The 13,490-nt window shown below is 45.6% G+C and overlaps 1 protein-coding gene across 3 annotated transcripts in view; it reads right to left on the bottom strand.

Moving 5' to 3' along the window:
- ino80 (INO80 complex ATPase subunit) overlaps window positions 1–13,490 on the bottom strand; it is a 90,583-nt gene that overhangs the window by 35,636 nt on the left and 41,457 nt on the right. For all 3 annotated transcript variants that reach the window (XR_014602511.1, XM_084081658.1, XM_084081659.1), the window contains exon 27: window positions 12,593–12,818. Coding sequence is in view for 2 of the 3 variants with exons in the window: in XM_084081658.1 (XP_083937784.1) it covers window positions 12,593–12,818 (226 nt within the window). In the remaining variant the exon portion in view is untranslated. The remainder of the gene's footprint in view (window positions 1–12,592; window positions 12,819–13,490) is intronic.

The following is a 13,490-nucleotide window of genomic DNA, read 5'->3' as shown; positions in this document are numbered from 1 at the left end:
GAGGTGTTAAAGAGGAACTAATACAACAGATGAAGTGACTGCGGGGACCCACTCTGGGGACGGACCAGGGCCCGCTCACCTCTGGGGTCACCGCCGAGTGGTGTCAGCTTGTCGAACACACACACACACACACACACACACACACACACACACACACACACACACACACACACACACACACACACACACACACACACACACACACACACACACACACATACATACAACACACACACACACACAGAGTACGGCGCCTGTTCTGGTTAGCAAACATAAAACGTATACTAATGGTCAAATAAGTGCATCCAGTAAGTTATCTCTCGACATAAGACAGTAAAATAGTTACTATTAGTAATTACATATCGTTGATGTCGGGCAGAAACCTCTTATTTCCACATTTTAAGTTTTTGTGTTTTTTCATAAATTCATGCCCTACTTGATCATACTGATACTACAGCATCACACAAAAGTATCCAAAAATAGCAGATCTGCAAGCTCGGAATGCGGCGTGGAGCTTGTAGATCTGCTGTTTTTGCTCTTTTTGAATTTGAATCCTGAAACATTGGACATACAGTATGGGGTTTCCACCCAACAGAGACGATATATTATATATAAGCTGAAATCCTGAACAGATACGGTCTACACTTGCGTGCATGCTCAGACACACACACACACACACACACACACACACACACACACACACAAAGCTAACCACATAAGACTGATATTTACTTTGGAATCACATGGAGGAGAGGAGAGGAGAGGAGAGAAGAGAAGAGAAGAGAAGAGAAGAGAAGAGAAGAGAAGAGAAGAGAAGAGAAGAGAAGAGAAGAGAAGAGAAGAGAAGAGAAGAGAAGAGAAGAGAAGAGAAGAGAAGAGAAGAGAAGGATTTGGGTAGAGAAAAAAACAGGGGGAGACAGAGAAGGAGAAAGACACAGATTGAAAGAGACTGAAAGAGAGACAGAGACAGACAGAGAGAGAGACAGACACTGAAAGAACATAGGGGGAGAGAAACAGAGAGAGAGTGACTATTCAGAGACACACAGAGAGAGAGGAGTGGGTCCGTATAACGTTGTGGTCACAGATCCAGTAAGTCAGTATTATTCGGTGGTGATGTTGTGGTCTGGAGCAGTCGGGGCCCCTCGTCACCGCGGTGCCAGGCTAACCAGGGGCCCCCGTGCGGCGCTCCACTCACTGGAGCCATCCGCCGCCCCACCACCAGCGTCACTCTCCCAAACGCAAACCCACCGGCTCTCTGGCAACGCTGCAAAAATACTTTTCTATAAGGCTAAATATTGTCCAAACCCGTCATTCTGCAGCCGGGGAGCACATTATAAGCAAAACCTCCAGACGCCTTCCTCAAAGTCATATTTAACCCATTAAGACCGGGAACACATCTGTGTCATCTTTTGATTTCTTTGGCTATTAAAAAATAGCAGATATACAAGCTCATAGCGCGGCACCGAGTGCCGCGCTATGAGTTGTAGATCTGCTATTTTTTAAAACATTGTGAAAATGTGTGAAAATCTTTGAATATGTATGTTTTAAAGCGAACATTTGTAATTCAAATCTTTGCTTCTGGGGGGTCCCCGGAACAAAATATTTTGAGATGGGGGTCTGCGGCCAAATACATATCCTTTTGGGGGTCCTTGACAAGAAACAGTTTGAGAACCACTGATATAGCAACATAGGTTTTTTTCAAAAAACTGTTAGGATTTAGAAGACATTTTGTAGAATCGGCCCCAGGTCTTAATGGGTTAAAGATGGGTTGTTTTTTCAGGGGGGGGGGACCACATGAATTTGGTCGATATTGAAATAGTCGAGGAGCCTGTGCTATAGAAACCTCTAAATCTCCCCCACATAAATTCTAGCTCATTGGTCTATTTTCTCCTCCTCCTGTTTACAAACATCGGGAGCACAAAGTCATACTTAGCATACAATAAAACAGCCTCCATCCATGCCAGTGGTTAACGCTTCGTGGTGGGGGGAGGAGTCGCCGGGCCTCCGAATCCCCAAAGAAGTGCATTCAAGAGTTATTTTCTACCCCGTTTCTGACATGGTTTGTTACCAGGAAGTGATCTTATTGTTAACTGGAGGACGTTTTTGCAGTCTCTGCTACCAAACCACATTTTGCCCTATTTTATACTTCATCGCTCAGAGGTGTCGTGTGGGGAGAAGAGCTCACGCACGCCATTTTTCCAACCGGCAGTTTGTTGTCAAGAATACAGCACAAATAGGTAACCTCTTCTTTCTTTAAGATTACTATAATTGTCAACTCTGTCCTTGAAATCATTTGCATTGCTAAGGGTATGTTTGGACCCAAAAATAATGGATTCTGTTTTACCGAGGTGTAATGACAGTTTGTTATCGGAAAGCCAAGTGCAGATTTTGCTGAGTTCAGAACTGAGGGTTTCCTCAACTTGCACGAGACCAGGAGTGCCGAGTCATCAGCGAACAAGAACAAATTGCAGTTACAGGCTGCTTTCATGTTGTTAATGTATAGAAGGAACAGTAACGGCCCCTGTATGCTTCCTTGGGGAACCCCACAGTTCACTGGGAGGGACGAGGACAGGGTTCCATTGACATCAACCACTTGTTCTCTACACTCAAGGTATTGGAATTGGAACAAAACCAATCGCCTTCGGCTTATTCAGTAGAATTGAATGGTTCACAGTGTCAAACGCTGTTTGGAGGTCCAGCATGACCATGCCGCAGTATTTGCCCAAGTCTACTTCGCGCTTGATGTAGTCGGTCAAATACAGCAGACAGGTGGCAGTGGAGTGGGATGTTCTAAAGCCAGATTGGAATTCAACATTTTTTGTTCTGTTGAGGTAACTGCTGATCTGTTTGTGAATTAATCTCTATAACCTTTGAGATGTAACAAAGGATGGAAACAGGGCGGTAGTTGCACGGTTCTAATTTGTTTCCTTGTTTTATACAGAGGGATTACTCTCGCCAGCTTGAATTCTTGTGGGACGTGACACTGACTGATGGATACATTTGTAATGTGGGCTACCATGGGAGCAATAGAGACAGCTGCGTCTCTGAGGAATCTGGTGGGGATGTCGCCATGGCCAGTGGGGCCTTGGTTGGCTGAAGGGCGATCAGCTTTTTTAGCACACCTTCAGTTTTAATCGATTTAAGCGAGAACTCGTTAAGTGAGAACATTAATGGCTTTTATTCTTAAGACTTGATAGAAATGTTTACATTATCTCCAAAGTCAATACGTTCAAGTGCATGAATAATTCATTGCGGTTGGCTAAAGCTCATTGCACAATTAATAAGTTAAGTTGGAAATCAATTATTTCTCCAGGGGCCACGTTCCCGTTTCACGTTCTTATCAGCCAACTTCTTTATTTCGCTGAAAAGAAGTGAATTCCTAGTTAACAACGTGTCATGATGCAGTGAGTTGTTAGCTTGAAAATCTAATGTCCATCGTGTGATGGAGCATAAATTCATCAGGAGAGAGAGAGAACGAGAGAGACAGACAGACAGACAGACAGACAGACAGACAGACAGACAGACAGACAGACAGACAGACAGACAGACAGACAAACAGACAGAGAGAGGCACAGACAGTGAGAAAGAGAGGCAGAGAAAGAGAGACAGAGAGAAAGACGGAGATAGAGACAAAGAGAGAGACAAAGAGAGAGAGAGTCACAGAGACAGAGAGAGAGACAGACAGAAATAGAGGGGTGGTGGGGTTCATTCATGTATAAGTGCTCCATGTAGGAACAGTGTTGTTTCCAAGTTGTTCCTATCATGCCCTAAATAAAGCAACGCCAAGTGGAGGATGAATGAGCGTGGGGAGGGCTGGGTGGTCCGCCCCCAGTCCAACTCAACACTTATGGCTTATATAATAAGCTGCATGTGTGTGTGTTCGTGTGTGTGTGTGTGTGTGTGTGTGTGTGTGTGTGTGTGTGTGTGTGTGTGTGTGTGTGTGTGTGTGTGTGTGTGTGTGTGTGTGTGTGTGTGTGTGTGTGTGCGCGTGTGCGTGTGACAGCAAGGCTCATTACAGACCATCGTAAAAAAGTCAGCAAATTGGTCGCAGCGGGCCAAAATATGAAATGTTACAGGATTACGGGATTAGTGGCACGACCCCATTACCTGATCTTCGTGTAGCCTTTAAAAGGAGTAATTCACCCCAAAAATTACTCATTTAGGGTGGAAATATGCTAATGTCTCTACGGTAGGAAACTCTGCAAGTCATCTACCGCAGACTCCTCCAGTCATCAAATTATTGGCTTAGGAATGCGACAAAAACCCCAAAGGCTTCATGGGGCGTGTAATTGGTAGAAAATAAGCAATTTAATGGGTGAACTACTCCTTTAAGCCATAGAGTGTAAAAAACTCATTCAGTGCCAAGGATGTGTAACACGTCCATTATTTTCCAAAGCCCAGAGTGCCAAAGACATGTAACACGCCCAAACCGTGTTGGGGAACAGATGGCGCTGTTCCCCAACCCATGAGGGATCCTATGACTTCTGGAGAAGAGTAGATCCGGAAATAATGGGATCACAACAAACCCAGCCCCGTCCGATCAAATGTTAAAGCAGGAGTCTTCAACAGGGGGTCCGGGACCCCTAGGGGGTCCTCAGGGTTACTACAGGGGGTCCGCCAAATCTTTGTGCGATATGTTTTTTTTTTTACCGTAACCACTTGAACCCTAGCATCCCTTTTCTGATGAAAACTTTAGCCGATCGACAAGCTCACAACGCCTCGCGGCGTTGTGAGCTTGTCGATCGGCTATTTTTGGCAAAGAGGTTTAGGTGTAGAGGGAAAGAATAGCAGACCACGTAAACACAAGTTGAATCTGAAACACAATTTTATTCAATATAGAGGGGGTCCCTGCTTCATCTCTCTCTCAGCTAGGGGGTCCTTGGGCTGAAAACGTTGAAGACCCCTGTGTTAAAGGATTTAGTTTCTCTGCTTTCTTGTTTTTTTCTACGTTTTTGGTGAGAACAAGCTATATTAAACAGCCAATAACTAAAGAACGGAGGGTCATTAGGTCTACTCCCACGTGAAAAGCCACAAGCCGTAACTTTTGATGCAACGATGGTCTGGTGATTGCAACGATGTCTGAACTACGATAAAGATGGCGGTTCATGTAGTGTCCAATCCAGGGTCTCTAGATGTGGAAGAGTAGAGACCACCTCCAACCACTGTAGTGATAACATACTCTACTATACAAATAGGTTCAAATAACATTGTATTCATTAAAACATTGTATTTATGTGTGTGCTTTTCTACACACACAGCAATAAGAACCTCAGTTCACCTCATCCAGCAGATGAATGATGCAAACTGTGAGATCACACAACCTACACACACACACACACACACACACACACACACACACACACACACACACACACACACACACACACACACACACACACACACACACACACACACACACACACACATGCACGCACACAAAGAACCCTGACACGCCCTTACATTATTGTTATGCTTAATACCGTTTCGTTTTATTGCTTTTGCTATTTTTATTGCTTTATTCCCACACTATTGACGTTGTCACCTTTTAATAACGTGATTGTTTTGTTGCTGTTATTGTATTGCTGTGTTGTTGTATTTACTGTTTTACAGATGCAGGTGCTTTTTGTTGTACTGTTTTTTGTTACGCTGAAAAAACTGCATTATGTAACTTTCCTCTTCTACCCCGGATTTGTACCCGGAGTTATGTTAATATATGGATTTGTATTATTTTTTTGCAATAGAGCAGGGGTCTTCAACGTTTTCAGGCCAAGGACCCCCTAGCTGAGAGAGAGATGAAGCAGGGACCCCCTCTATATTGTATAAAATTGAGTTTCAGATTAAACTTTTTTTGTATACTTGGTCTGCTCTTTTTTTCCCCTCTACACCTATGCCTCTTTGCCAAAAATAGCCGATCTACAAGCTCACAACGCCTCACAGCGCGAGGCGTTGTGAGCTTGTAGATCGGCTATTTTTGGCTAAAGTTCTCCTCAGAAAAGGGATGCATTGCTAGGGTTCAAGTGGTTAAGGTAAAAAGAAAAATCATATCACACAAAGATTTTGTGGACCCCCTGTAGTAACTCTGAGGACCCCCTAGGGGTCCCGGACCCCCTGTTGAAGACCCCTGGAATGGAGCATTGGAGTTTGGAAGCGCTCGTTGGAAATCACTCAACAATCCTGTGTACCACCTGTTTCTAAATTGCACATAATGCAGGAGGCAGCAAGATGTTGTGTTTTTGAAAACGAGCGCCTCCAAACTCTGACACTTAATCACCTGCATGGAATTTATTGACAGAAGTAGCTCATAACATGTCTACGGTGGATTTTTAAGAAACACAAACTTTGCAAATAGAAAGAGGATAATTCAAGCCTTCCGTACAGCTGCCATGTTGGTGAGTTTAACGTTGTTTAATACATTCAGAGAGGACTTTTCTGTTTGGATGTATGGGCTGTCAAGGGCAGAAAGTAGTTTTTTTGCCACTCAGTAGACGTTCCCGCACAACGTCACGCGCATAGCCTCTATTATAGGCGATTAATCCGATTATGTAATAATTGTGCCAAAAACAAACTCGTAAAACTTGTTTTGGAATAGCGCTATACAAATCAAATGTATATAATTATTATCTGATCCAATCAACCAGACTGACCAGACGGCCTGCTGCTCCTTGCTTCAATCTTTACCCCCTGCTTCTCTCTCTCTCTCTCTCTCTCTCTCTCTCTCTCTCTCTCTCTCTCTCTCTCTCTCTCTCTCTCTCTCTCTCTCTCTCTCTCTCTCTCTCCCTCTCTCTCTCTCTCTCTCCCTCAGGACAGTGTAATGTGATCCCTGGCTGCAGGGTCCAGAGCAGGGGGTCTGACATGGTCCTGACCCAATTAAGAGCCCCTGCTGCCAGATAATGATCCCCCAACCCACCGGGCCCTGATCCGCCTGGAGCCCTGGTCCTGTTTGGCCCTCTGCCTGGTTCTGTTTGTACCCTGACAGGACCTGTTTGTACCCTGTTTGTACCCGGACAGGACCTGTTTGTACCCTGTTTGTACCCTGACAGGACCTGTTTGTACCCTGTTTGTACCCTGACAGGACCCGTTTTGTGTTTTAAATTAATGCCCTACTACTTGACCAATTCAAAATGGCATTGGCTTTCAAGATAGTCAATGGGGCTTAGCCCTCAATGCCCTCAATGCCCTCATATCTGACTAAATACCTCACAAAAGTGAGCGACACCCACAGCCACAATACCAGAGGGAGCGTAAACAACGATCTGGTAACACCCTCCTATAGAACAAACTTGGGTAAATTATCTTTCTTTACAACACTGCCACCAAAGTGTGGAATGCCCTGACCCCATCCCTTAAAAAGTCTGGATCACTGGCTTCCTTCAAAGCAGGCCTGAAAATCCATCTTTCAGGAGGCCAAAGGGGAGGTAAATCTCACTTCTCCCATAGAGAGGTGATGGCATTCACTGCCTTGATGGTATTTTATTTTGGTTTTATTTTATGCTATGTTGATGAATTGAATACATAGGACCACAATGGAAACAAGTCCCAGGGACTTTTTGGGGTCATCCTAGCTCAAGTGTATAACTGTACTGTGTGCATTTCTGTCAATCAATCAATCATACTACAGCGTCACACAAAAGTATCAAAAGTAGCAGATCTACAAGCTCGAACCGTGGCATGAAGCAACACGTTTTGAGCTTGTAGATCTGCTACTTTTGATACTATTGAAATTGAATCCTGAAAAGTAACAGTTTTGGACATATGAGGTTTCCACCCGACAGAGACGATATACATATCATATGATATTATATGTTACATCAAAAAAAAAATACAAACATTTAGTGAAACTACATTTCCAGGGACTATTTCCAGTAGCCTTCATATATATACAGGAGACAAGGTGATGAAGAGGAGAAAGGAGGCGAGAGTGAAGGAGAGAAGACAGAGAAGTCAACACTGTATAATGAAAAAGAAAAGAAAGATCCCAGATGATGAAAGATGGATAGATGGTTATGTGAGATAGAGAGACAGATGGAGGGCAAGATGGAATGAGCGATCGGATCTCACTGTAGACCCCGCCGATCAATACGTCAATGGACAACACTTGTTCAGCATCGGCCTGGAGGAAATATTAACCCCCGCGCCACGCAGCCGTGTCCCCCACCCCTCCCCCGCTAAACTTAATTTCCTATCGTGCACCGAGGCCAGATGCTGGCACATGGACGTCTGATGTAATGACCCGTGTCGAGATGGACGAAGATGATGAAGACCGCTGATGTCTCAATGTGACAACGTGTCCTGCTGTCTCTAAAGCAGTGGTTCTCAAACTCTTTCCATGTCAAGGACCCCCAAATTGATATGTGTTTGGCTGAGGACCCCTATCTGAAAAGATTTTGTGCCAGGGACCCCCCAGAAGAGAAGATTTATGTAAAGAAAGAAAGAAAATAAATTACAATCATATTCAACATGTTTCAGAAATGTTCAAAAATAGCAGATGTACAAGTTCGCAGCACAGCTCAAAGTGCCAAATCTCTTGGCTGAAGATGCCATTGCGTTGTTGTGAGCTTGTGGAACTGCTGTTCGCCCCAATATGACATACAGCATTGGTTCTCCGGGGACCCCCAGGGGGTCCCCAGCTAAATGATGGATAGGAACTAAATGGACCCTTATGGGTCTGTACTGTAACTCTGAGAGTGTACAAATGGAACCAAATGGACCCGTTAAATTAACATTGATTTTACAATATGAATTGGGGTCCCAGAGATATAAATGCCATTAAATGGGGGTCCGTAGCCTAATGCATGTCAAACTGGGGGTCCTTGAAATTAAAATGGATGAGAATCACTGCTAGAGAACCGTAAAAATCTTCTCTTATGGGGGTCTCTGGCTTATCTTTTCAAATGGGGGTCCGCGGGCTAATAAGTGTCAATTTGGGGGTCCTTGACATGAAAACGTTTGAGAACCACTGACATACAGTATGCCCAGAAAAGAGATGATGCTAAGGTTCAAGTGGCTAACGCTGTGTCATTAAAATAGATCTCATGGCTCACAGATACAGTGCAACACAATGCAGAAAACTACATACATGGAGAACGTCGCCCCCTACTGGACGGTTAACTTCTCCTTTGGTTTTCAAATGGATCAATCCTTACTCCTCTCTCCTCCTTCTCTCCCCTCCTTTTCTCCTCTCACAAAAACAACAACAACACAAAGCAGTGTGTGTGTGTGTGTGTGTGTGTGTGTGTGTGTGTGTGTGTGTGTGTGTGTGTGTGTGTGTGTGTGTGCGCGTGTGCGTGTGCGTGTGCGTGTGCGTGTGTGTGTGTGTGTGCACATACTGTCCATACACACCCAGCAGACACATGCATCTATCCAACTCAAACACGTACCACAGGGCGACACACTTACACGCATAAAAATATAAATACAACACATCGATGTTTGTTCTTCACATCTCACAAACACACACATTATTTTGTGGCTCCCTCGCTTCTAATTACGGCGCGCAGTGCAGAGGCCACACACACACACGCACACGCACACGCACACACACACACACACACACACACACACACACACACACACACACACACACACACACACACACACAGTGAGTATATTTCTGTCTGAGTTAGGAATGTTCTACAAATAACATGCAGAACCACTCTGCTTAAGCATCAGTTTGAAACATTCATAGACGCCATTCATCAAAGTGCTTTGGAACCACTCAATGTGTCTCAAATGATGCAGGCCAGATAGTTCATTCACTTTATTTATTTATTTAACTTTTTTGCCATTTTTCTCCCCATTTTAGTCGTTAATGCCAATTGGTTCCTCCCCACACACATTGCTGTGTGTTATCACTGCTGTTGTACCCTACTGACTCACTTGCCAGTGAGGAGCCCCCACCGGGAGGACGTAGAACCTTCGTCCTACTCCTCCCGCCCAACGCTCCCTCCCTACTGACAGGCATCGCCCCAGCGTGCAGTGCAATTATCACCCTCCCCGCCCGGCTTTCCTCCCCCGAAACACGGGCCAATTGTGTTCGTATAGACGCTCGACAAAGTGGTGGATTCGAACCCACAACCTCGGCGGTGGTGGGCGGGCACTTTACCACTGCGCCACCCGAGCGTCCCACTGATCTAAATAGCAATGAGCATGGAGCAGGCGCAAACCTCGCTCTTAACCCATTAAGACCTGGCACTGTGTCATTTTTAGATTTGAGCTAAAAAGCATTATTTTACACTTTGGGCTATTCAAAAATAGCAGATATACAAGCTCATAGCGCGGCACCGAGTGCCGCGCTACGAGCTTGTAGATCTGCTATTTTTGAAAAATCGTGAAAATGTGTGCAAATCTTTGAATATATATATTTTTTAAAGCGAACATTTTTCACTCAAATCTTTGCTTCTGGGGGGTCTCTGGAACAAAATATTTTGATGGGGGTCCGCGGCCAAATACATATCATTTTGGGGGTCCTTGACATGAAAAAGATTGAGCACCACTGATATAGAAACATACGTTTTTCAGAATACTGTTGAGATTTAGGAGACATGTAGAATCGGCTTCAGGTCTCAATGGGCTAAATAGCAATGAGCATGGAACAGGCGCAAACCTCGCTCTTAAAGGTAATGCGAGCCGACACTCTGATTAACGTTTGATTAACGTAACGCCCCCAAAACACACCCATGTGCCCACACACAATGCACCGTCTAACTAGCAATATTGGCGTGGACACGACAGACACACGCCCCCTGGTGCATTTTGTAACCAGGCTGCGTTTTTAGACCGTGCCATAGATGGTCTAAAAAATAGGGTCAGTGGGTCTGAGAGTCCAGTTCTAACCGGCGGTTATTGTTGTTCCTCCACGATAAGATGGCCGACCCCGATATCACAGCCCTGCAGAGTTACTCACGCCACGGCGCTCAAAAACAAACAGACGTTCTTCACTTCAGACATTTGTTCTGGTTGGTGGTGGCGGGAGGGGGAGTGTGTGTGTGTGTGTGTGTGTGTGTGTGTGTGTGTGTGTGTGTATGTGGGGCGGGGGGTGCGGGGGGGCACTCTGGGAACCAGTCTACTGTCTATTATATTATTATTATATCTACTGTCCATTATCTGGGCCTTGATGTGGCAACAATGTGTTGTGTTGCAGAGACCGTGGCACACTGTGTTGGGTCACTTCCTTCCTGTTCCAGGGCTGAGAACCAAACGTGGGAGAGAGGAGGAGGAGGCCAGAGAGAGAGAGAGAGAGAGAGGAAGAGAAACAGAGAGAGAGAGAGGAAGAGAGACACAGAGAAAGAGAGGAAGAGACACAGAGAGAGAGAGAGAGAGAGAGAGAGAGAGAGAGAGAAAAAAAAAGAGAGAGAGAGAGAGACACACACACACACAGAGAGAGCCACGGACACTTGTCAGCACTAAGCGTAGTGCTTAATTTGTGCTTGCCGAAAACAGCAGATCTACAAGCTCACGACGTGTCAAGGATGCGGCGCGTTGTGAGCTTTTAAATCGGCTATTTTGCGGTGCACGGTGCCGCCGTGCGATGAAGTATGAATTAGCCCTCTCTCACGATAAGAGTCTGGACACAGCTGAGTCAGTCTGCACGTGTGTGTGCGTGCGTGCGTGCGTGCGTGCGTGCGTGCGTGCGTGCGTGCGTGCGTGCGTGCGTGTGTGTGTGCGAGCGAGCGACAGGGAGGAGAGGTGAGCGTGGGAGAGTTTACTAATGTGAGGTGAGAGACACCTTGTGAATGGATGCGATACACAGGCGGTACACAAACACACACACAGACACGCATACGCACACACACACACACACACACACACACACACACACACACACACACACACACACACACACACACACACACACACACACACACACACACACACACACACACACACACACACACACACACACACACACCATCTATTAGCATTACCTAACACGCTAATGCTAACAGAGTACTGGAACAATAAACTTCAGCTAAACTTCCTTGCTTTGTCTGCCCCCCCCCCCCTCCTCTATACAAGTTCACAAGACTGTTCACACACACACACACACACACACACACACGGTTGTCATTCCATTTTGCACATAAACACAGATAAGACATCACAGTGTTACACACATACTGTACAATTGCCTATAATGTAATGAGTTTTATGTGTACTTTATGGGATATGATATCACAGAAAGACAGTAGGAAAATAGGAAATTGCATGAGAACATTAATCTAATATGACAGACCCTGACTGTTGGGTTTAATAGGCACTAGGGTCTTATTGGAGCCACTCAGGTATCACACAGAAAGATTAACAGAGGCAGAACCTGGAGTAGTAGAATCTGAGCCGACCCAGACCCGACTGACCACAATAAAACACGGACCTCTAGTTGGCAAGCCAGAGGGTCAGGGAGTGTTTCGGGATACTGAGACCAGCCACCAGCCTGGATATGTGCAAGCACACATACTGTACACACACCATATATTCACATCATGTACTTTAATAGACACCTCTGTGACACTGAGACTCTGTGTGTGTGTGTGTGTGTGTGTGTGTGTGTGTGTGTGTGTGTGTGTGTGTGTGTGTGTGTGTGCGAGTCACTTACCAGGTATCCTGATGTAGGACCAGCCGTGTCGGGGGCGGATGGCCGTCACCCCCCCGGGACGGGACGCGCGGAACGCTCCGGCCCTGGACAGCCAATCGGAAGCCAGCTCCGGGGAGCCGTACAGGAAGCAGTGCTTAGAGGCCACGCCTCCTCCCGCGCGGACCACCCGCCACTCGTACTCGGCGCTCCGGTCGTCGCAGTAACGCTCCATGGGCGTCGCCGTCACCTGGGAAGCCACGCGAGGGTGATTTAAAGCATTGGTTCTCAAAGTGGGACCCCACCGTCCCAAGTGGTCCCTGAGGAGGAGGTTCCATGGGGGTCCCCAGCAAAATGACTGATAGTTGGACCCTTACTGGTCTGTAACTCTGAGAGTGTAGAAATGGAGATTGTGTAGATTGGGGTCCCAGAGGGATAATAAAATAAAAAAAAGGTAAAGGTTTTTGTTTCGTTTTTCACACAGAACCAGGAGATAACGCGATCCAAAGATTTACCACTCCATTCACTTCCTGGTTAAAGTATTTGGGAAATATTCTGTATCTCGGCTCCTGTGTTTTACTATGTATTTTTGGCAAAACATGCTATTTTCAGCTGGGTATAACAAGATAACGGGAGGTCACGATGAAAAAAAAAAAAATCACAGTGATTTCCTCTGTGTTTAGCAACCATCAGGGGACCGATCATACTGGAGATACATATTCTGTGGTTCTTGAAAAATTAGTCAGAATGCTTAAAAATGCTGGCAGAAGCTACCTGCCAATATTAGAAAGCCCCTGGCAGTGAATGTGTTAAACCCCAGCATCCGATCGACAAGCTCACAACGGGTCGCTATAGAGAAGAAAAACAGATCAATAGACAACACAATGCAGATCACGGCTATGACACCATGTAGTGTCCCTTT

The sequence above is a fragment of the Gymnoscopelus microlampas genome, assembly GCF_963454915.1.
Source record: "Gymnoscopelus microlampas genome assembly, chromosome: 16".
NCBI lineage: Eukaryota > Metazoa > Chordata > Actinopteri > Myctophiformes > Myctophidae > Gymnoscopelus > Gymnoscopelus microlampas.
This window is presented reverse-complemented; position numbering and strand designations above follow the sequence as displayed.